Here is a 25,492-nt window from a genome sequence, read left to right as displayed (position 1 = left end):
GAGGGAAAGTTAATATTGTCTTCTGAATAGAAACGTAGGGCCCTGTGCCATTAGAAAGATGTTTTTCATTTTGTAAATTAAAGAGTAACTGCACCCAGGAAAATAGAGCTGCTTGCACCGCCAGCTAATGGTGACAACGTTCACTTTCAACATGCTCTGCAGCGTCACAGCTGCTTCTACTACAGCAGACAACACCTGGCCACACCCAGCTGTGATTACAGGTGGGGTCAAGTAAAACCCAGTCACACCTATGTTTAGAAACAGCTAAATGTCACAGTATAATCCGCTTATTTCAGTTGAATTGGTGCGATCAGTGCGACGGAATAAGTGTGCGGAAGTTATGTCTTTTGAATAAAATCAATGAATTTTTTTTTGACCAAAAACCTGAATCTTGTTTGTGTCTCTCATGTTTTACCGTATCATTGGAGTCACACACATATTTAGTTAGTAAACAGTAGAAAACAGCATGGAGGCCACTGAAAATGTTACAGCGTTGCCCTCTTTTTTAAATCTCTTATTTATTCTGTCTCTCTTTCAAACTCAGTGTTAACTAAATTTTGATCAGTGTTTGAGCACTGCTTGAATGGGACTTAAATTAGCGCATCCACCCCAGTGTCGTATTTCCATCACTGTCAATCGAAGCCAATTGGAGTTGGAGCCGATAAAAACCTGTGATGACTGCAGAGTAATCTGGTCATGGGAGTGTACCCCGACTGTAACCTTTCCCGCTAAATACAAAAGCCAGATAATAGTGGGTTAGTGGGTTTTTTTTGTGCAGTGGGAAAGCAGCAGCTTGAGTAATCTCTAACACTTTCTCACAGATGTGCGGATGGATTTCAGTGTGTCAATTTCTGGTGTGACAGGGCCTTTATACCTTTTTACCCGCAGAGATCAGTGCAGCTTGATCCAGTGTGGAGTTACTCCTTAAAAAGTATTTCCCCTTGAAAACAATCCAGCACCAGAACAGTTGTTTAAGCACCTTTAAGTATACCCTCTATGTAACGTTAATAAGTGTTACCATTTGCTTTTCAGCATGCGATATCTGGACAGAGAGAGGACACTCAGCATGAGTTAAGTGTACAACAGGCACACCACATGGGAAACATACTTTAACAATAACAAGCATGACATGTCGAGGTACAACAGCTTATTCTGATGAATGGTATCCATGAGACAAATACATGAGGGGGGAGACGTTCACAGACAGCGAGGGGAAGGACCTGAGCAGATGTAGTCACTCACCGAGTGCTGTTTGTGTAATATCTTTAAAGTGGAAATCCTGGGTTTGATAGAGCGATTAAACTCTCTCAGGCAGAGAGAGAGGGGGGAGTGCTGCAGCTTGGAGAGGGGGAGGGAGAGGGGGTGGCTGCCCGGTGGGAAAGGGGATGGGGGAGAGAAAGATGGAGGAACAAACTGAGGAATGGGGGGAAGACAAGGGAGCAGAGGAAGAGGAGGAAAGGAGGGAGAAAATGACACTGGTAAAGAGAGGAAAAGAAAAGAGGAAGAAAGGGAAGAGAGTCAAACAGATGCAGAGATTTTTCTAACAGTGTGGACAAATAGTTAAAGAGAGAGCATGTGGTGTTTTGGGGCAAGTCTGTGCGGCAGACTGGAATTAGAATTGGCCCCTGAGGGCAACGCAGTGGTGGAGTAAGACATGAGTGGAATGTGTGTCGAGTTTTGTGTGCGTTTGTGTTAATGCATTGTTGTGAGACCATGTGAGCATCACTTTACACTTTCACTGTGGTCAACAGAAAGGTGATGAGAAGAGATTTGACTGTCGATTTTTCTTTAAAGCTGTATTGAACTGTATAGTTACAGTCAGTGTCTGGTCATAGTCAGGGGGCGTGGTGTGGGTGGAGTTGGTGAGGGGAAAACAGTCCTTTCCCCAAGATTTCATTGGTCGCTTAGTTGCAGAAAAAAAATTAAAATAAAACAAACAAATGTGTAACTTTTTCAGGCACTGCACCTTGTCAAAATAAATCAAAACCTATATGACTGGACCATGTGGGAATTTAATTTGAAAGGACAGACACAGGAAGAGGCCACGCTCAGCAGTGAGACAGGAGTCACTTTACAAACCAATCACAGCTGACAGATATCTTTCCCTTCTTCTGTAAATATTCAGCTTGATAAACACAGAAAAGTTGATCATGTTAGTGCAGGGCTACCCAGAGCTTTACATCTCCTTTGACGATAGGCCTACATACTCATAAACAGCACCTGGAAGACGATCAGCTCTGCACTCAGGATTTCAGGTAAATAGGCTATACTGTGCTTATTAAGGTTGCTTAGCAACCTCTGACGCAACCTGCCGCAGCGCTCTTGAAAGCTGGCACAAAAAAGGCACAAGAGTAGCACCCAGCATCCGACCTCGCATTTTCCAGACGGTTAAAGATGTGGCTGGCTGTGGCTGGGTGGGGTGGGTGGGGGGGAGGGCATAATATGATGTATGATCTAAGAGGCTGGCACGTTTTAGTGAATTCTACGCATGTTTCGAGACAGTACAGCAGCACCAACACTTCTCAACGCCATTAGCCTATGTTTTGACGATGTGCTATAAATTTATCAAACTGAGATTTGCAGCCTCAAGAATTACAGGTCGTTGGAGGCTCACAACTTTTTTTACCTGTGGCTGAACAATCTAAAACTGTTTAGGCAAAGAACTCCAGATCCTTGAGACAGTTAGCTGAAACATGACACCTTTTCTTTTTGAGAAATGTTGATGTAACTATTATTTAAATTGAAAACACGTCTGTTATGAAACATTCTCGGAACCCATCGGCTGTATTCGGCGTCTGACTTCTGGCAGATGGCGATACAGCCTCTGGAGGCAGACCCCCGTTTTTTTGGCATTCCGGTTTGATTTGGGCGGAGGGGGCGAATTTCCATTTCCGAATTCCGTTTATATTTAAGTAAATATGCTGAACCATTGCGATGGATTCAGAGTTTGCAGTGACGCCAATTATGTTCCGCCTCGTTAGTTCACCGCACGGACCGTTTAACCTGGCAACAACTGCAGCCGGCTCAAACGTGATTGGTCAATAAACCGGACCTACAACCGGAAACCAGGGCTCCTCCGCTCTTCTTCCGGAGGCAAGATCTCCGGGGTTTGCCTACAGACTCTACGTTCACTGAATGTAGAGTCTGTATATAGAGACTAGTTATGAAAGGACAGGTCTGGTGATATTTATATTTGTTATGTCAACATCCCAGTAAAAGACCAATGCCAACACTGAATGATCTCACTCACAAAGCCTGATATATCTTATTCCTCTGTGCCATTGAGCTCCATTGTTTTCCAAGAACTTTTAAAAACCCATCAGTGAGCCACCCTGTTGCAGTGGGAGACACACTTCTTTCTTGTAAAGAAAGAACATGGGCACTGTAGTTTATTTTTAATCAATTTCACATAAACTTTCCTGTATGGGAAATGTAACAAAAAAAAAACAAAAAAAACACTTGAATGTGTATTAATCCACAGCTGAATATAGTCCCCAACAGGTGCACTACTTACTCCAGTTTGTGTAACATTTGCTAAAAACCACAGTGCCCAGCTGTTTTGAAAACTTACTGAGCCTTTTTAGGAAATGAAACTATATATCTGTGAACTGTTTTTAAAGATAAACTGTATGAAAATATAGAAAGATGGAACTAACGCTTTGTTGGTTTTGGTCTTTTCATGGGATTTATTGACAGTAACAAAAACAAGCAATAAGGCCAGCCTTACCTTTTAAGAAACACAATACAGACAGATTAAATAATTAACCCTGTTCACTGTGTTTACAGAACTAAGTTATATGGATGAGACATGACAGGATATTTTTAGTTGAGCCACATTTGAAGAACAGGACTGGGAGGATTTTCAGGTTGTTAAGTGCAGAAGCAGGTGAAGCAGAGAGGGGAGAGGCAGTAAATATTTTGTCCTCCAGATGCTGTACATTTTCATGCAAACTCAAAGAGAATTTAATGTGAACTGAGTGAAGATTCACCTTGTGCTTCTTGCTGAAAGGCCAGAGCTTGGCGCGCACTTTTGGGGGGTTGAGGCTGGAGTCAGAGGTTGCTGGTTTGATTCCTTGGCTGTAGTCTTCAAACTCCACATCTGTAGGTCGCTCAAAACCAGACTTGTGCTGCTCTATGAACAGTATCGAGTCCTGCAGGGCGACAAACAAAAAAATCATCTCACTGGATTTTTGAGGTAACTGTATTGTTTGGTATTTGTTTTTTAACATAAACACATTATCACTACAAAATCAGAACCAAGATGTACAGAGCAGGAAATTCTACAACTAAAAAACAAACTTGATTTACATATATGGAAAAGAGAAAAAAATCACAACCCCTGCTTTAAAATATTACTGCAGGAATAAAGCAACACCTGTTCGACACAGTGTCAACATGAGGGTTTGACTAAAGTAGTTTTTTTTTTACAGGAGTGTTGCATTGGATTGCAACCTGTGTAAACTGAAAAAGAAACTCCTTGCAGGGTTTTCTATTATTTTGGTAATTAACATGCTCTACGACACCGTAAAGCAAGACTAACTGACTCATCATGACTACTGTAGGCTTTTACTGCCAATGTTTGTGTCTCCATTAAGACAGTCACTGACACAACAGGCTCCGTACAACATGAAAAACGTGCATTATAGTACAATGTCCACAATAACAGAAGCACAATGCAGAAATGCAAGTTCTACAAATCAAACTAGAGGTGGACCAGTTTTACAGCTTGTCTTTAAAAATTCGGGAAATTTGACCTTAGAGGGAGCCTGTGGAGTTTTAACATGCCAAGAAGTGCAGCAATTTGCAAGAACAGACAGCCAAAAGAAGGTTACAAACTCGTGGACATGGATGTAAACAATGCAGCAGAGGTGGGACCAAGTCATTGTTTTGCAAGTCACAAGTAAGTCTCGAGTCTTTACACTCACGTCCCGTCAAGACAGGCAAGTCCTAACTCGTATACAAGTCATAATCCGCTCTTCACCGAATGTAACACTATTTTAACAGCAGAGTAATAATATATTGAATTGACGGGGTGGCTGTGGCTCAAAGGTAGAGCGAGTCGTCCAATAACTGGAAGATCAGCGGTTCGATCCCCAGCTCCCCAGCTCCTAATACTGAACCCCAATTTGCTCCTGATGACCATTCCATCGGTGTGCGAGTGTGTTAAAAACTGAGTAGCAGGTGGCACCCTGTATGGTAACCTCAATCACCAGTATGATTGTGTGTGTGAATGGGTGAAAGTGACTCGTAGTGTAAAAAGAGAGGCGCTATACAAGTTCAGGTCCATTTTACCATTTTACAAAAATCATGAATGCTTTTTAAAATTCATGTTTATTTGTTAAAACAAGTTTGTTAATAAGTTATTAAGCGGTTAAGCTAACTTTAGCTGAGCATTAGCTTGTTAACAATGTCAATATTAGCCTTGATTTGCTGATCTTTGTTCAACTCCAAATGTCGTATGAAGTTGGCAGTTGTTGTGTCTCGGCTTATAATTTTCAACCTGCATATTTTGCATACTACAACTATTTTTTTTTTTTTTTTTTGGTCCACTGCATAGTTTTTGCACAGGAACAACATTATTTGGTTCCATTTGACTTGCTGAAAATGAATTGCATTAATGTTTCAGGAAATGAAGAGAAATGATTCATGGCACACTTTTCAAATAACATAATTTTAAATCTTTGGGCTCAAGGTTTCAAGTATTTTCGAGTAAAAAGTCTCAAGTCCAGGTTAAATCACTGGTCACTGGTCCAAGTCAAGTTGCAAGTCTTTTTTCATTTCGTCAAGTTGAGTCTAAAATCATTTAATCTGTGACTCAAGCTCACAGCTCTGCAATGCAGGATTCAAAATACGCCTACTTACAAAAATCATATTTGAAAGTGTTATGTGAGTGTGTATTGTTAAGGAAATGTATTCAACACATTTGTTAGGCCTCATGGACATGCACAATGCATCTCAGTGACGCTGTATGTAAACATAATGTTGTTTGTTTACAAGAAAACTCCACTGGGCATCTTTAAATTGCAAAAGGTACCACTCTAACATGTGTATGGTAAAGATGAAGCTATAACCAGCAGGTAATTAGCTTAGCTCAGCATAACAACTAGAAATAGGGGGTAACAGCTAGCCTGGTTCCTTCTCCAAAGATAACAAAATCTGAGGTTATCTGCGAGACTTTTTCTTGGCCAGGTGCAATGATTTCCTGGAGTCTCCTTTGATTGACGTCAAGCCTTCAGGAAGTGTATTGTGGGAGGTAAGTTTTCCTTGTTTGTATCATCCAGGGGAAAATGATAGCTCAGTTTGACCTGTATACCTGTAGTCTCTAAAACATCTAACATTCACCTGTTTCTCATTGATTTTCACTCCTGCTGAAGAGATTCCCTCTAAACATTTGGAGATGATGGGCAGCACCTTCTTCTCGATGTCTGAAAACTGACAGTAGCCTTCGGCCAGTCGCCGAATCCTCCGCTCATCCATGTCCTGCATTTTCTGCTCGACACACAAACACACAACCTTTAATTTCCTGTTATATTCGCACTGTCTGTGTTGAATTTGTACATATGAATGTGTAAGAAAACACAGGAAGGATTACATTTTGAAAGGGTATGAGTGGTTTCACCACTTTAACAGACGTGTGAGCTTTGCCCAGTTGTACTTCATTGTGTGTGTATGTGTTTCCGTGTGCCTTTGTCTCACATTGAAGATCTGCGGTATCTCTGTGTAGTAGAAGAAGTTCTGTTCCTTGTTGTATTTCTGGAGCTGTGCAGCATAGTCGCTCCTGCACTCCTCCGCTGTGTGTGTACGGGAAAGGGCATGATGCTTGGCCTTCAGAGCGAAAGATAGGTGGAGTGACAGGAGAGAAAGGGAGGGGAACATGAAAGGATGCAGGAAGAGGGAGATGTGATGATGCAAAACAAAATGCAAAGTAGGAGAAATGCAGGAACAGATGCAGGGAGGAAGTGGAAGGAGGAGACAGAAGGAGGTAAAAGAGGACACAGAGGGAGACAGACAAGGGACATTCAAGGATTTCTTTTATTGACTGAAAATATCATAAAAACCAGAGGTTCCTCTTCAATGTGTGTGTGTGTGTGTGTGTGTGTGTGTGTGTGTTTACTTTCTCGACATCGAGCTTGGTGGCATTGAGGTCGTTCTCTGTTTTTTCTGCTTGTTGTGTGGCTTTTTCAGCCTCCGCCCACTCCTTGGCAAAGCGCTTCTTAGTCTGCAGACACACACACACACACACACACACACACACACACACACACTTTAATGCACTTAAATGAACAGAGCTTCAGTATTAACGATGCAAGAGTCAGAGAATTCAGCCTCACTCCAGTTACTAAAAATGCAAGTACACTGTCCACTACATAAAGTACATTATGTCACCATATGTTAAAGGGTCAGTTAACACATAATAGAAACAACAGATGTATTTAATCATTTGCCTCTGGTGGCATCTACATGTAGCAGTGCAGATAGACTTTGTTTTATTTGACCTGGCTTTGAGATATTTCTCTCACGGATTCTTTCCTGCAGCCCCAAAGTTGTTCCAATTCACGGCTCATAACTGATCTATAAAACATTATTAAATGATTAATTAACTAAACTTAAGTCATCAATTAAAGGTGCAGTGTGTAGGATTTAGGGGAATTTATTTGCAAAAATGGAATGTAATATAATGAGTATGTTTTCATGAATTTATAACCACCCGAAAATAAGAATAGTTTTTTTCGTTATCTTAGAATGAGCCGTTTATATCTACATAGGGAGCGGGTCCTTGTTTACAGAGATCGCCATGTTGCACCGCCATGTTTCTACAGTATTGTTAGAAACTTAATTCTTAATATATGTTGAAATGCATGTTTGTCTTTAACAAATTGCACATTTTTGCATGTTCAGCAGAGCTGCTCCACACAGATGACTAGACTTTAAGTTAAGCTAGTTTAACAAATATTTGGAATTAATTTATTATGTGAGAACTGAAGTGTAAGAACTATTGGGAAATTTTAGAAAAATGACACATATGTACAATAAAGCTTTAAAACACAAAAACTATTTGCATGATGAGATACTACAAGAGGTAGGTGAGATTTTTTTTTGTCCTAATTTAGGTATGTTGTAAACAAACTAACAAACAAACAAACAAACAAACATGTAACTCACACTTTCTAGTTGTTTAAAGCTGCTCTCTAAATTCTGCTGGGCCTTCTTGGCATCAGATAGGTGCTGCAGAAGAAAGAGGTTTCAGTTTATGTGCTGCAGTTTAAGATGATCACACAGTGCAGCACATCAATCTGCAATCTGCCAAACCTCCCTCTTCCCTCCCCTGTGTGATCCTCCCCCCTCTCTCACTGTTTTGCGTTCCTGTTTGAGATCCTGAAGGTACTTGGTGAGTTCCACACAGATGCCGGTCATCATGTTTTCAGCAATGAGCTCCCGCTGGCCGGCGTAATCGTTCAGCTCATTCAGGATCTCCTGGAATGATGCGTGGTTGCTGAATCTGCAGCACGGAGGGAGAGACAATTTGGAAAGTCATCACAGCTGGAGAGACACATTTAATTGACCATCGCTAAACCCCTCCCCCAAACAGGACCTGTCCAACCATGGCTTAGCAACTGTAGGCTAACTCAGCACAAATGGTCTGTAAAGCTTTGGATTTCACCCCTTTCCAAAGCAATGTGCATGATGCTGGTAACACATGAGCACAACTGAAAGGACCAAATAACTCTGTGTTTATGTCTGTAAGTTGCAAACCCTGGCATGTGTCTGGCCTACTAGATTACTAAATACAGCAGAAAACGGCATTATTTTCAAGATATCTACATTATTTAGTTTCTTTAGTAAAATATCTTGTCAAGACGGGAACATCCACCCTGTGGGAGCGAAGATGCTTCTTCCAAGATTAGAGTTTAGTGTAAATGTGGTAGCACTGTCCCGCTCTTTTTTTGGACTGAGGAAGTTTAAAACCCAGAAACTCCAACCAAACTTGTCTAAAATTATCAATGTTTATTTCACATTCTCAAATTATTTTCTCTTTTACCAGTAAAACCTACGCTTTGAAATTAAGCATCAGCAATAAGCATCCAAACCATCCAAGGGTTACATCACAATTAATAATTAAAGTTTTTACTTAGAATACTGCACTGTAATACTATACAATATACAAACAATGGTGCGGCATGTTTTCTCTGTGGATCATCATCTGGTTAGGATACGGATTTCTTTTACCTGTAGTTCTAGTCTTTTGAACAATGTCATGTTGCTATCTACATATCAAAGACCCTCTTACAGGGTTCTCATTTTATAAGGAGTCAGTGCAAAACATTAAAGTCTGGGTAAAGCAGAAATAAATATGTTTAATGAGTTTGTCACGCAACAGAAAAGTGTGTTATTACACACCCAGCCAAATCTAAATGATAAAAAAGAAGCCAATTCTATAAAATTACATTTCAAAATTATAAAAAGATAGGCAGTATTCTCTGCTCTGAGATACTGGGGGCGTGTCCGCTGAATGTGCTGAAGCCACACCCACTCACGGAAAAGCTGCAGCCTCTTTTAACTGTAGCACTACAATGAATGCTCTGTCTAGCAGCTTTAGGCCCCGATTACGCAGGACATATTTTGCAGGCCGCAAAACCTGAGGTGTGCCACACTGCTTTTTTCGAATGAATGCCACTAGTAAAAAAATACAACGCCTGCTGCACCACTTTATTGTTGCCAGGCAACCACCCCATCACCTCCTTACATTCCCGTGTAATCAATGTACTGTTTATCTATTTTATTTATTTGACAGTAATCAGTATATAGTTCCTAAAATGTTGAGGCAGAGGGTACCTGCTGTAGCTCTGGTTGAGAGAGAGGCTGTCAGCAAATAGTTTGTTGGACACAGGGAAACAGAGATCTGTGTGCGTCCACGAGACCCTAAAAAAGAGGGTGGATCATGGGGAGAACCACCAGCTGGTCCAGGAGCTTCACCTCCATGATGGCTGTTTCCAGGCATATTATAGGATGACTCAGGGGCAGTTTGACAACCTGCTGTCTATCGTCAGGCTGTATAGCTCTTGGTATCTAGCAACAGCTACACTACCACCAGTTTCTCCTCCATTGTTTGCCAGCTGTAAACTTGTTGTCATGACCACCACAGATGGCCTGCCTCTCAAATCATCCAACTGGACGATGGGGAAAAGGCCATGATGACGGGAGGAGTTTTTCCGCACTGAGTTGAAGTTTTTTTAACTCAAGGTGTCCAGAGCGTTTGGGCAGAAACGCGAGGCGCATAGCAACGCAAAAACCGTGAGCCAAAAGCTTCATTCTCATTTAAATTTGAGCCAACAGAGCCAAGATCAATTCAGAACCAGAGGAAACTGACCCGCCTGACAATCAACTGAGTTCGTCTCAGTCTGCAACAGAATGGTTATTTTTATTTATTTTTTCAAACAACAAAACTCAGTGGTTTTAGTTCTGATATAATGTAGGGGCGGGGCTTATGCTCAGGGTTGCCCCATTGTGCCATCAAGCAGGCTTTTAGTCCCAACCAAAAAATCCTGGACACAGAAATGGTGAAAAACAAACAGTCTGACATGTTTAATGTACTTGGATGTAAACTCAGATTTTACTTTTCCCTGACTTTAAAGGAGCTGTGAACAATATTCAGAGTGTGTGAGTGTTTCAGAGTCTGATTCAGAGGTGCTGCACATGGTTCCCATCATGAAGGTGGCTGAGCCAGCGGCTAGCAGTGCTAACAGACAGCTAAATATGTTAACCTTGGGGGAGAACCAGAGGCTGGTGGGTCGCTGTGGGTCGGGATGACATTATCAGCAGTAACCACCATGTGAGCACAGTGTAGAGCGGGATTGATTTGCCAGCCAGTGGGATACAAACATGGGACTCACATGCAGTAATATAAACCGTGTCATATTTGACAACATAGACATTCATGGGTCCTTTTGTATTTCCTGTTGGGAGTGATTTGCAGTGTATTGTGAGTGACATCAACTGAGAGGAAGTAAACAGGGACATGAAATGGTCTATACACACTCAGCTGGACCGGCTACCACAACAATAAACAGAGAAGCTCAGACAACAACACTCACACTCAGGGGGTGTGTGACTTCATTCTCTGCTTGGGACACCATTGTTCCACTATATCTGTACATAGCAAATATGTGTTTGCTGCTATATCAATGCTCTGAATGTCACATACAGCTCCTTTAAAGAGTCAACTGAGGATGGAGTTTTTCAACAACCCACAGTGAGTTTTAACATTAACATTATGTTACACTACTTTGCTATATTTGTCATTTCAGCCGACAGAATCCGCTGTTGTCAGCTCAAAATGAGAAGCCTGTTGTTGTTTACATTTGTGTGAAATCAAAGACCTATTGTTTCAAAATTTACTGCTGAGTAATAAATCTGCCACCGTTATCACTCCTACTGCATATGTGTGGTGCAAGGGAGCTTTACAGAGTTACTGCAAAAGCAACTAAGGCGGTTTAGTGAACATTCAATTGTAATTTTTAAATATGCAAACTAAGCACAGGAACATTTTATTGTTGTCTCACTTGCAGTCTTGCTCATCTTTGCTCCCTCGTTTGGCATATTTCTTTGATAGACTCCTGTTAGTGAAAAAGAAGCAGTGTGAGTATTACACACACAAACATAAATGCACAAAGACACAAATACGTTTAGGATCACAATTTATGTAAATATGAACAAACAAGCTCATGAAAAGCAAAAATCACACCTGAGTTGTTTGGCATAGCTCTGCTCTATCTCTGTCCGCTCCTTCACAAACTTTATGTAACGCTCCACCAGGTCGAGGCCTGACTGCGTGTGCTTGTCAATGTGATCATACTGGTCCTAAGAGGGGAAAAGCACAGAGCAACACATGTTTCAATACATGTTTAAGAACACAAATGCTGGAGAAACACGTAGCTGACACATTACAGTCTAAAGGATTTGGGGTTGTGACACATTTTCATGATTTGGCTCTGTGCTTCAGCACTTTGGATTTGAGATGAAGTGAAAGTTGTTTCATCAGTGGGACTCGCAGTTGTTTTTGTGCATGGTCCAAATTTAAGACAATGTAACAGGATATTGATCCTAAACATACACACAATAGGACAGGGGAGTTTTTTTTAAAAAAAGGTCAAAAAGTGAAACGCTCTGGACTGGCCAAGTCAGTGACATGCCCTCAGTCTAAGTCATGTGGTTCATCTACAGACGGCCAGACTGAAAGCAAAAAGAAACAAGAAGTGAAACCGGCTGCAGTCCAAGCCTGAAATCCATCAATAGGGAACATAACTAGTTTCTGTTTATGTCAGTGAAACTTCAGACTAGAGCTGAAATGCTTGGTTGATTAATTGATTAGCTACAACTGTTTTGATTAATCCTTTAAATAATATTTCAAAAATTGTTCGATGTTTTCTGAAATGTGAGTATCAGTTTCTTTTCTTTCTCTTATGTAAAACTCTAAAACTGCACTAAATATTTTGGGTTTTGGACTGATGGGCACCACCCTAGGTTTGCAGGATATTGAGATGGCCTTTTTTAAAACTATTTTCTAATATTTTATTGACTAAACCATTAACCGAGACAGTAATTTGCAGATTATTTTTAGCTGCAACCTTACTTCAGACAGGCACTATCTGTAAAGTAATTCATTCTCCACATTTTGGTCCCCTAAAACTGGAATACTGTGTAAAAAGAGGCCTCAATTCCTACATTGTTTGTGTAATGTGACTTTTAAACTTTTGTTTTATGGATTTTGTTGCACCCACAGATTGTATAAAGCAATGGACATAACTATTGTGACATCACATTTGTGGACTTCTGTTTTAAAGCCTCAAGTTCAGCATTTTTGTTTTTTGGGGCCAGAAGTGACCATATTTGGACAACAGGGTGGAGCAGGGAAGAAGTGAGGGGTGGATTTTGAAATTAGCTATATGAGACCAAAACCGTTTTTTGTACCAGGCTGTCAACATGTTTATTCCTGCCGTAAAGTTCAGCATGGGGGGGTCTATGGGGATTGACTGACTTCTGGAGCCAGCCTCAAGTGGCCATTAGAGGAACTGCAGTTTCTGGCACTTTCATTTTAGCTTCATTTTTCAGCTTGCTGTTTGGCTGTTCTGTCTGTTCTTTTATTGAAATTCTTCCTTTCGTGTAAGGTACATCTCACGACTTTCTCTTTTAAAAATATAGTCAGTATTTTGTCATTAAAGATGCATCGATGTCTCTGTTTCCTACACTACAGTGTCTACTAAGTGAGTGACAGAGAATCAGAGGCTGCAGCAAACTGTGGAGATAAAGATGGCTTCTTTAATTAAACAAACTTGTTTTCATTACTGATTAATCTGCTGACTATGTTCTGTCAATTAAATGTTAAAGAGTTAAAACATAACCATCACTATATCCTAAAGCCCGAGGGGATGTCATTAAATTGCTTCTTTTAGTTGACCAACAGCCCAAAACTCAAAGATGTTCAGTTCACTGTCACATTGGATCTGTAGCAAATCCTCACAACTGAGAAGCTGGAATTAGCTCATATTTCGCATTTTTGCTTGAAAGTAGACATAATGAATGTGTCCTGCATTATTAACACACTGTCTGACATCTGCAGACACTGAGAGCAGCCCTGTACTGGAATTCAAGGCTGCAATTAACGTTTATTTTCAAATTCCCGGAGCCAAAGGTGACGTCATGAAATGCCTTTTTTGTCTGACCAACAGTCCAAAACTCAAACATTTGCAGTTAACTATCACAGACGAGCAGAGGTGTACATTTTGGGGGCGATGCTGGGGACATGTCCCCCACAATATTGGGAAACTGTGCATTTACATCATAAATTAATGCAGAAAATTCTATAACATGCAGGACATCAAGTGTTTAATGCTCAAAATTTTTTGGCCGTGGACTGCCAAATACCCCATTTCATATTTGGCCCCCCAATGTTGAGACACCCTTGCAGACAAATAATAAAACCAGGAAATATTCACATTTCTGGAACAAGAACGACTAAATCTTTTGCAATTTCTAAATGTTTAATCTATTACTAAATAGTCGATCGACTATTTCACCAGGCTGTGAATCTGACACAAATGGAAACTGGAAGTGAAAAAATAACCCCATAATCGCGCGCACACACACACACACACACACACACACACACACACACACACTGTATCCTTCAAACAAATTTTTCAATTTCTACTACGCACAGAAAGCACAAAGGCGTAGTAAAGAATAAAAGCAAACTCTCCTTTCAACATTCCTCTCTCTTTACACACATCTGTGCTTTCAAAACACACACATACACACACACAAACCTGTCAAACAGGTAACATTAGTCCTCTCTGTCCCCACTGGCTTAAAGCTACACAGAGTCATGACATACAGTAAGGAGCTCAATGAAGGTGAATGTGACAAAGAACACAATGAAAGACTCCACCTTTTGGGTGTTAGAGTGTGTGTGTGTGTGTGTGTGTGTGTGTGTGTGTGTGTGTTTGTGTGCGTACAGAGGCTGCAGGGTCTTTTGGAGCCAGAGACATAGATATTAGAGTCCTCAGAGGAGGGGGAAGCTAAATGGAGATCATACAGTAACACAGTTAGCAGTGTCCTGGATACGAGAGAGCTGGGAAGGAGGAAGGAGCAGGATTAAAAAAAACACAGAAGGACGATGGAGAGAAACAGACGTTCTGAGTGATCGAGGTAATCAGATGGATGAGAAACTAACTGCAATGAAGAGATTAAAGAGCTTGTGAAGAGTCGTTGAGATATATTCCTGCATGCACTTCACCACTTCTGTTGCTACGCCCCATTACTTTATTGTAACACATCTGCGTGTTTGTGCGAGAGGAGGAAATACTGATAGTCAGACAGAGAGGGTTCAGGAATGAGATAATCATTAGCTCAGTGCGAACCTCCGCCCTGTGACTGACGGTCCCAAGGGCCTCTACAAACCCTGGAACCAGTCAGACTAGTCCCACCCCTCACTGTGACGACACTCAGCAGCATGTGTTTCCTGATCCAGGCTGATCTAAGGTCAGATTCAAGCTCACCTCAAGCATAATGTAAGATATTTAACTGGTTGCACCAGTTATCCAATAAGTTTGTGTTAAGTTCTTATTAACTACTGTTTCAAAGTATTGATTTACTAAATCAGGTTGCACCATCAAAACTTTTAATGTCTTGGTAAAGACTTTAGTGATGTGTGAATCAGTTGCTAGGACACATCTGTAGCCCTGCCCTACTGAAAACAATCAACTTTGCAAACAGGAAGAATCAAAACCTCCATCATAACTTGCAAAAAATTACAGTTTTAGCTGCCAGTCCTACTTTGTTTTATTGATGCATGCACAGACAGAGAAATGTGTGTGATTCAGTTAGTTGTATAAAATAAATCTGCTGATCATTTAGCAAAATATACTGTCATACTGTTTTACTGAGGTACAGTACAGGCCAAAAGTTTGGACACACCTTCTCATTCAATGCGTTTTCTTTATTTTCATGACTATTTACATTGTAGATTCTCACTGAAGGCATCAAAACTATGAATGAACACATGTGGAGTTATGTACTTAACAAAAAAAGGTGAAATAACTGAAAACATGTTTTATATTCTAGTTTCTTCAAAATAGCCACCCTTTGCTCTGATTACTGCTTTGCACACTCTTGGCATTCTCTCCATGAGCTTCAAGAGGTAGTCACCTGAAATGGTTTTCCAACAGTCTTGAAGGAGTTCCCAGAGGTGTTTAGCACTTGTTGGCCCCTTTGCCTTCACTCTGCGGTCCAGCTCACCCCAAACCATCTCGATTGGGTTCAGGTCCAGTGACTGTGGAGGCCAGGTCATCTGCCGCAGCACTCCATCACTCTCCTTCTTGGTCAAATAGCCCTTACACAGCCTGGAGGTGTGTTTGGGGTCATTGTCCTGTTGAAAAATAAATGATCGTCCAACTAAACGCAAACCGGATGGGATGGCATGTCGCTGCAGGATGCTGTGGTAGCCATGCTGGTTCAGTGTGCCTTCAATTTTGAATAAATCCCCAACAGTGTCACCAGCAAAACACCCCCACACCATCACACCTCCTCCTCCATGCTTCACAGTGGGAACCAGGCATGTGGAATCCATCCGTTCACCTTTTCTGCGTCTCACAAAGACACGGCGGTTGGAACCAAAGATCTCAAATTTGGACTCATCAGACCAAAGCACAGATTTCCACTGGTCTAATGTCCATTCCTTGTGTTTCTTGGCCCAAACAAATCTCTTCTGCTTGTTGCCTCTCCTTAGCAGTGGTTTCCTAGCAGCTATTTGACCATGAAGGCCTGATTCGCGCAGTCTCCTCTTAACAGTTGTTCTAGAGATGGGTCTGCTGCTAGAACTCTGTGTGGCATTCATCTGGTCTCTGATCTGAGCTGCTGTTAACTTGCCATTTCTGAGGCTGGTGACTCGGATGAACTTATCCTCAGAAGCAGAGGTGACTCTTGGTCTTCCTTTCCTGGGTCGGTCCTCATGTGTGCCAGTTTCGTTGTAGTGCTTGATGGTTTTTGCGACTCCACTTGGGGACACATTTAAAGTTTTTGCAATTTTCCGGACTGACTGACCTTCATTTCTTAAAGTAATGATGGCCACTCGTTTTTCTTTAGTTAGCTGATTGGTTCTTGCCATAATATGAATTTTAACAGTTGTCCAATAGGGCTGTCGGCTGTGTATTAACCTGACTTCTGCACAACACAACTGATGGTCCCAACCCCATTGATAAAGCAAGAAATTCCACTAATTAACCCTGATAAGGCACACCTGTGAAGTGGAAACCATTTCAGGTGACTACCTCTTGAAGCTCATGGAGAGAATGCCAAGAGTGTGCAAAGCAGTAATCAGAGCAAAGGGTGGCTATTTTGAAGAAACTAGAATATAAAACATGTTTTCAGTTATTTCACCTTTTTTTGTTAAGTACATAACTCCACGTGTTCATTTATAGTTTTGATGCCTTCAGTGAGAATCTACAATGTAAATAGTCATGAAAATAAAGAAAACGCATTGAATGAGAAGGTGTGTCCAAACTTTTGGCCTGTACTGTATATTATGTTACTTTTGTTAAATGCACTTTACATTCTTCCCAGTTGAATCATTATCAAACTGCTTTTTATCAAGTGTCAGGTCGGACCATATTATTGCTTTTACTTCCTCTGAGCATGTTACATAATAACAAGCTAACGTTTTGTCAGTTGGTTCAGTTAACTACGTAACACCTACAGATTTTTAGTAACAACTGATTTGTACTTGAGTATTTCTATTTTCTGTAACTTTAAACTTCTACTCCACCACATCTCAGAGGCTGCTTTTTACTCCACTCCACTTATTTGATAACTTTAGTTACTTTGCAGATTCAGCAACAACATAATCAACAAATAAATTACAATTTATTATTACAGGATAAGATTATTGAAACTCACAAGACAACCAGCATTATATAAAACAATTAAAATAAGCAAATCCTTTACATGAATGCATCAACAATTATAATCCAGTGATATATCGCACTACTTTATTCTAAAATGAGCCATGCTGCATAACAGTTAAAAATTTTTTATGCTTACACTTTTGTACTTTTACTAAAGTAAAATTTTGAATGCCGGGACCAGCTGCACAAAACACCTTAAGTTTTCTCTTTAAGTATGACACTTAAGGCTTCATTTCTTCCTAGCTGAGGGACTTACACAGTTGCACAGAATCCCTTAAAAGGTTTCCTTAGTTAAGGAAAAACATTACTCATTTACTGCGATGAAAGAGATTTTATAGCGGTAAAGGTTTCCATAGAGATTGTTTGTTTGCTTGGACTTGTGGACTTGTGATGCCTGTTACCATCTCACAAAGTTGGCTCATAGTTAGTGAAAAAATGGCGGAAAAAAAGAAAACCATGACGGTCAGAGGAGGAAAAGATTATACTTCTGGAGGAATGCAATCATAGAAAGCACAAACTATAAAATAAATTTGATCCGCAAATACCAGAAAATGATTGTGGGACGAAACTTCAACGAAAATTAATTCAGTCAAATCTGAAGTGTAAAATCAAAAGTGTGTTGATTGCTAAGGTCTTTTGTGCAACGGTCTAGGGATTCCTTAAGTATAAGACAAAGACAAGAATAAAACCTTAAATACTTGAGTGAACATTTTAAAGAAACCATAAGGAGAGTGTTTTGTGCAACCGATTTTATTTCAAGGAAACCTTAACTAGGACTTTAAGGAAAATCTTACCTTACGGTGTGTTGTGCACCCGGCCCCTGGATTTTTACTTATAACGGAGCCTTTTTACACCATCATATTTCTACAACATCTACTTCTTTCACCACTCTTTTGTCTTGTGTCGACTATACTTCATACTATTTATTTTACTCTTCACACTGCTAATAAATTAGCATGCTAACGTTAGCTTTGCCAGTTGGTCCATGTACCCAAAAGCTTAACCTGGTAGTTAGTCGGTGTAAATATTTTGTGACAAGTAATCTCGATGTACTAACTAGTTTGTGTTGCCAATCCATTTTAATTTAGTGATATGTAAATCTACACTGGCTATGTTTAAACGCGGTGAAGTTTGAACTTACAAAGAGCTGATGCAAGTGAGTATTAACTCTGCTTCTTTCCTCTGCCCTGATCTCAGTGTGTGTGTTTTGAGTGACAAATTGATGCTGTGCAGCCAAACAATGTTGAAACCCACCAAAATGGACATCCCAAAGCTTCCAAAGATATCAAATATGTCCGGCAGAATTTGTGGGAAATGTGTTTAAACTGACGCAGTAAAAACCACTGAGTGTTGATATTATTTCATCTTTCACTCAGTGTAAACATCATACAGCCTTAATGGAGGCTGTGTGGGACAGACAGTGTGGGATGAGATGATTATTTCAACCTTAAAGATCCAAAAGGGGGAAACTGTAAGATATTTAACTGAGGTTAAATGAGGGCATGTTTGACTTCACTTCTCAGTATCAGATCATCTTATGTATGTGTGTGCAACATGCCATCTGTTTAATCAGGTGACAGCTGATATCTAAAAACAAAATGTGAGTTCTTTTCAGGAACATCTAGTGAGGAGTGAGACCCTGTTTCAGAGGTGGACCAAGGCATTGTTTTGCAAGTGGGTGAACTTGCAAGTGGTTCTCTCCGGGTACTCCAATCAGAAGACATGCAGATAAGGTTAATCGGTGACTGTAAATTGGCCGTAGGTGTGAATGTGAGTGTGAATGGTTGTCTGTCTCTTGTGTCAGCCCTGTGGCAGTCTGGTGACCTGTCCAGGGTTAACCCGCCTGCCCACGGTGCACCCGTCCCCAGCCCCCCCATGACCCCCAAGAGGATAAGCAGTTACGGAAAATGAATGAATAATTGAACTACAACTTAAGTCCTAAACTTTGAGTTTTGAGTCCTTAAGAACTATACATGTGCCCTTCATCAAATGTAATTTTAACAGAATAATACATTAAAAAAAAAAAAAAAAATCATGAATAGTACTTTTTAAAATTTAGACTTATTTGTTAAGAAGGGTGCACAAACCTGCACATTTTGCATACTGCAATGTGTTTTTTGTTGACCTCGATGTAGTTTTTGTAAGCACATGAAATAACATTTGGAAAAAAATTTCTCAACGCAACTTGATTGGATGCTGTCTGATTGGTTCAAGCGAAGTGGATCTAGCGAATTAAGTGCCAACTTGCAGAAAGTGGATTTTTTTAACGTTAGTTCATTCAGGAAATTAAGGGAAATTAATTGATTCGTGGCACACTTTAAGTCACACTAATGTTTGGGCTTGGGGGAAATCAAGTATCGCGTATTTTCAAGTCAAAAGCATAAAGCGAGGTCGGAGCAAGCTAACGAGTCATTGGTGTTGAAGTCCGAGGCAAATTGCCAGTGTTGCCATTGCGTCAGCAAATTTGTGACTCGAGTCTGACTCAGGTCCACACCTCTGCCCAGTTTCAGATGGTCGGTCTGGTTCGGCTCAGGGATGAATCTATGCACAATCATTTGGGTCCATAAACTGTCAGAAAACTGTTAAAAATGCCAATTACAATTTCCTAAAGCTCAAGGAGATGTCTTCAAATTGACTGGCGCCCTGAACCAAAGACAATCAGTTTATTATTACCAATTAGAGCAAGAAAAGCAGCACATTTGAGCTGAGCCTTAGTCATGTTTGACATTTATGCCTGACAAATGACTGATTATCAAAACAGACAGCCACATAACTGAAACAAATTTTATAATAACTGATTATGAATCATTTATTCATTGATTATGAATTTGATAATAGATTCATTGTAATTTGCCAGAAATTCACTGGTGATTGTAAACCGGATATTTTCAGGTTTTAAAATGAGCCAAATTAAGTCATCACTTTGGGCTTTAGGAGAATGTTTTTTCTGTTTTCACAACAATTAGTTAACTCACAAAGGTGAAAATAAGTGTTGCAGACAACTTGATTAAACAACAGTTTGAGCTCTGGCTCTGACACATTTTGTTTTCTTCTACAATAAAGCCTGAATAATCCATTGTTTATCAGATCCCATCAAACAGCAACACAAGGAGTAGCAGCTGAATGATTCTGACCTCTTCAGAGTTAAACAGCCTCACCCAGTCTGGGTTTAACTGTGGCTTTGACTCTGAACACAGCCACAGCACGTTTAAGGAAAATTAGCCATGTTTTCTCTCCACCAGCAGCTAATAAACCAACCGTCGTAAACAGTCAGGATGTTTTGTTTGAGCCAGAACACATTCTGTACGTAACGTGCATTTTCTTCGGGTCATCTTCCACATCAGTCTGTTTGTGATCAGCGTAGAACTGAGGTGACTGGCCTATTAATGATTAGTCGACCTTCTACAAAATTTACCAGGAGCTATTTTGACAATTGACTGACCATTTATGAGGCAAAAATGTCAAACACTCTCTAGTTTCTCAAATATGAGGATTTCCTGCCTTTCTGTGGATAGTAAACAGGATGTCTTTGGGTTTTGGCCTGCTAGTCGTGCAAAACAAGCACTCTGAAAGACATTATCTTGTCTATTGTTTTTTATGTACTTATTTTTTACTTATTCAGTGTTTTATAGACCAAACATTTGATTGATGAACCATTAAACTAATCAAAATGCAGATAACTGTTACTTGCCGCTGGACAATTTATCACTGTCGTGATGTCAGACTAGATATCATCTGAGATTTTGGATAATTTAGTCTTGTAAGTTTTGTCTTTTCCGGGTTTTAAAGGTACGGTGTGTACGATTTAGGGGACATATTGGCAGAAATTGAATATATTATAATAAGTATGCTTTCTTTTGTGTGTAATCACCTGAAAATAGGAATCACTGTGTTGTCATTACCTTAGAATGAGCTGTAAATACCTACATAGGAAGCAGGTCCTCATCCACAGAGTCAGCCATGTTGTACCGCCATGTTTCTACAGTGGTTCAGAATGGACAAAAACCAAACACTGACTCTAGAAAGAGACACTCAGTTTTTTGCCTTTTCACATCCTGTAGTTAACAGCCTCTAGGCAATGAGCAAAACAGTGTTGGAAAAACACTGATTTTTAACACGGAACTGCTTTATTCAGTGTTTTTACCGGTTTAAATCATGAGGTCCGTTTCTTTTGAAGAGGAACAGACTTCTGCAGATAATTTGGCTCCCGGTTAAGACATCCTGGGAAGACATTAGTAGGTGCTGGGCTAGTGGCCCATCGGCAATGAGCCGAACAGTGTTGTAAAAACACTGATTTGGAACATAAAACTCTTATTAGTGTTTTTCCCAGTTTAAATCTGGTCCGTCTGGATAATTTAAATCTGGTCCGTCTGGATAATTTGGCTCCTGGTATAAACCTCCAGAACAAAGAAGACTGGAGAACTCCTAACAGCGAGTTCATGCTTTGCACATTGGAGAAGTTTCAGCTGGTTGCTATCTGCAATTCTCACCACTAGATGCCACTAGATCCCACACACTGTTCCTTTAAAGGCTGCATTTTAGTAAAGTGATGTCATTTTCTGAACATACCAGGGTGTTCTTGTTGTTCTATTTGCCTTTACCCATTTAATCATGACGTCCACATTACTGACGGTTATTTTTAAATGATCTCATTGTGTAAATACAGTGTGAAAGCACCAATAGTCAAACCTACAATACCGGTGCAATATCGATATTGATGTATCTGGCCCAAAATATGGTGATACTTGATTAGTAGCAGCCCTATCAGAGGCCACTCCAGTTCAGTCCCTTTACTGTGACTCCACAGAGGGTACCTAGGTGATGATGAGGTTGACTGACCTGATGACTGTCACCCAGTGATTCCCAGCTGAGGGAGAGACACTGACTAGATGCAGTGACGAGCTGCACAAATGAGCCCTCAGCACTTCCTGAGAGGTGTTGTCACAAAGCAAAACTCAAGTTGGAGCATGCATGATGGAGTAAGAGACAGAAAGAAGGGGGGGTGGACTACACCTTTAGCCTACAGTGTGCAGATAAGCTTAGCCAGAGAGAGTAATAAACCCTCTTCTTTCCCCTCTGCTTATGATAAGGTATGCAGGGAGCAGGAGTTGCGAAATCTCTCTGGCTACAAACTTTACAGATAGACTCCTGCTGTTGTCTCAAGATTACTTAACCCAGGCCTGCCATGAAAAAACACAGAGTGCCGTGTACATATTGTGTCGACGAAAACAACAGCAGGGCAGCCTACTCTTAAGCCATGTTGAAGGTATTCTCTGCTTGTGTCAGCTGTCAACTTACCCACAGATCTGTTCCCCAGTCCATGTCTGCAGAAAAGTTGAGTTGTTTAAGGGAAAGCAGGAATCCTTCTTAAAAGAAAGAAACAACCAGGTGGTGGTGGAGGAGGAAAACCCAGATATATACTCCTCTTGTTACAGAGATTCCACAAAACTTTGAGTCTCGAAAGCGGAGATGGCGGAGGAAATGTTTGGAGGAAGTCTACGCCTTCTCCTTGGCACGGACACGGCCGTCCTGTTTCTTCCAGCCTACCAGAGAAAAAAAAATATGTTCAGGCGCTTTTTCCTGAAACAAGTTGGAGTCCCTGAGAGAGGGAGAGACAGATACAGAGAGGAGGGAGGAGGGGGAGGGAGGGAGGAGCGGTGGGAAAACCTACCAGCAGCGTCTCTGTTTGTTTTATCTTAAAGGAGCAGTTATTTTCATCATAAATGCTCCGGAACTTCTAAAACACATCCACACTGTCCGGCTGTGACACGGTTACACTCACTTATGACGTCATATAGCACCTGAGGAAATAAACTCAAATAAATGATTAACTGTACAAAACAACTGCCCTGAATAAATCAAAGCCTTGTAAAACACTGCTGATATATTTCATTACACCATGGTCCTTGATAATACTCGATTCTGATTGGCTGCAGGTCTATTAAAATGAATGTGCACCTACAAAGTAGTTCCGGTCAAACTGTCTTTTTACCGTCATAAATTAATGCGCTGGCTATGAGTAACCATACACTGTGCATATCTTTATAAAGGAAACTATAAACTACACTATAAACTATATTTCATAGCTCCTTGGATTTATATGCAGTCTATGTTTACAACAGATGGGACTATCAGACCTTGCCATGTATTTTAACATTTTGACATTTATGGATTAATGCCACTGATTTAACTTTCATCTAGCGCCACCGGCAGGTCAGAATATTCTCTCATCCAGCTGAATATATATCTGCAATATAAATTGGCATAAAAATTGGTACATATTGCCAACAGGATGAGTCCTAACTCTAGTGAGGCTCACTGGTGGAAAGCTCATTTACTCAAGTACAGTTTTGAGCTATTATTGCACCTTTTTTATATTAATTCAGTTGCAAAGTACATTTCAGATTACAAAAAAAACATATGTTCATGTCATAAAATATGATGCATAGAGATTAAAATAGACTAATGTAGATTAGACCAATTCATCTCCACCTCCAGCTACATGCTGTTCAATAACTGACAGTGGATATTCTGCATATTGAGTAGGCTGCTTTCACTTTTAAAGTATATTTTGTTGATAATATATGTGCACTTTTTTATAAGTAAGATTTTCTAATGCATTTCACTGGTAATGGAGTATTTTCACAGTGTGGTGCTGATACTTAGTAAATGACCTGGATACTTCTTTAACTTCTTCTGTGAGCATACGAGTTTCCTTTTCAAAAAATAAATACATGACGATCTTTGAAAACTCTAGAAAATCTTTTCACAACATTTACTGCTGACTCGTCAAAGACTTTTCTAACCATCTGAATGACAAAAATAATTCAGTCTTTTGCACGGAACATAAAAAAGTCAAATATTAATGCTTTGTTTTGGACGGAAAATATAAGATATAGAAAAGAAAAATGAGCAAAATATAAAGATGAAAATAAAATGTTCAGAACCAATAATCTAATCGTTTTATTCAGTTATTTAATTTTTATTCTGGTATGCTTTTTTTAATGTCATGACACGTTAATTGTGTCAAACACTCTATGAAAAGCGTAAAATAGTAATAATAATAATTTAAAAAGTATCTGAAATACTATTTCGGCCAGTTCTAGTAGATGTCCTCCTCTTCATCCAGCACCATGTCGGTCCATATGAGATGACGTCAGCCTACCTGTCGAGACCACACCTGTTCCTCCCATCAAGACAAATGAGGATGTGCTACACAATGGCGACATCGTGCGTTTAGTTAACATGCGTCCTGTCTGACATTAACCTGAACACGTGGTTCAAACTGAAGTTATCAAGTTTCAACGTTTTACCATTGTGCATGTGTCAGATGATAACATGAAGATTAATTATTGTGTCATGCATGTAGCTGTTATAGAGCCCCAGATTTGTAAAAAAAAAAAAAAAAAAAAAAAAAAAAAAAATTATCAGGGAAGTCAAACATGTACAAAAAATATAAGCAAAAAGCGTTTGTCTTTTTTATTTTTTCCATATATTTCTTTAACTGCCTCAAAACTGTTAATAATTCCACTCCACTACATTTCAGAGGGAAATATTGTACTTCTTCCTTCATTCTTTGACAGCTTTTTTATTACCCCACTTTACAAATTCAGATTTTTGCACACAAAACATTTGAGTTTATGAAATATGTTTTTTTTAAATAAATGAACCTACCTAACAGTATATATGCAGGTACAGCTGAAACGACTAGTCAATTAATCTACTGTTAAGTCAATTTACAGAACATTTAGAAGATGTTGAACATGTCATGATGTGAGGAGTTGCTGCTTTTCTTTTTATTTGAATTGTGTGAATTATTTTTTAATTCATTTTAAAATACATAATATAATAATGTTAAGGTTTGGACTCTTGGTTGGACAAAATAAACACAATGAAGGTGTCACTGTGGGCTCTGGGTGATTGTGACGGCATTTCTCACTATTTCAGAAATTTTATGAACCAACCAGTAAATCGATTCAACATATTCATAATCAGTTCATAATAAGATATAAGCTGTAGTTGCAGTATTGCAC

At 39.9% G+C, this 25,492-nt stretch overlaps 1 protein-coding gene across 3 annotated transcripts in view; it reads right to left on the bottom strand.

The window, feature by feature from the left end:
- The window catches only part of trip10b (thyroid hormone receptor interactor 10b), a 31,882-nt gene extending 8,599 nt beyond the window's left edge, over nt 1-23,283 (bottom strand). The window contains exons 1-11 of one of the 3 annotated variants that reach the window (XM_033624521.2): nt 23,131-23,283; nt 22,758-23,002; nt 11,744-11,859; nt 11,562-11,615; nt 8,353-8,500; nt 8,164-8,226; nt 7,115-7,219; nt 6,697-6,825; nt 6,343-6,489; nt 3,990-4,151; nt 1,019-1,042 (exon numbers count right to left, since the gene is read on the bottom strand). In XM_033624521.2, the coding sequence (XP_033480412.1) occupies nt 1,019-1,042; nt 3,990-4,151; nt 6,343-6,489; nt 6,697-6,825; nt 7,115-7,219; nt 8,164-8,226; nt 8,353-8,500; nt 11,562-11,615; nt 11,744-11,859; nt 22,758-22,781 (972 nt within the window). In that variant the 5' untranslated portion in view covers nt 22,782-23,002; nt 23,131-23,283. Of the gene's footprint in view, nt 1-1,018; nt 1,043-3,989; nt 4,152-6,342; nt 6,490-6,696; nt 6,826-7,114; nt 7,220-8,163; nt 8,227-8,352; nt 8,501-11,561; nt 11,616-11,743; nt 11,860-22,757; nt 23,083-23,130 lie in introns of those variants that run through there. The other 2 variants (XM_033624520.2, XM_033624522.2) reach the window with 2 other exon arrangements.
- Nucleotides 23,284-25,492: the final 2,209 nt, after the last annotated feature.

This window comes from Epinephelus lanceolatus, chromosome 3 (genome assembly GCF_041903045.1).
Source record: "Epinephelus lanceolatus isolate andai-2023 chromosome 3, ASM4190304v1, whole genome shotgun sequence".
In the NCBI taxonomy this organism is placed as follows: Eukaryota; Metazoa; Chordata; class Actinopteri; order Perciformes; family Serranidae; genus Epinephelus; species Epinephelus lanceolatus.
The sequence above is the reverse complement of the archived record's forward strand: the minus strand, read 5'-3'. Positions and strand labels throughout refer to the sequence as shown.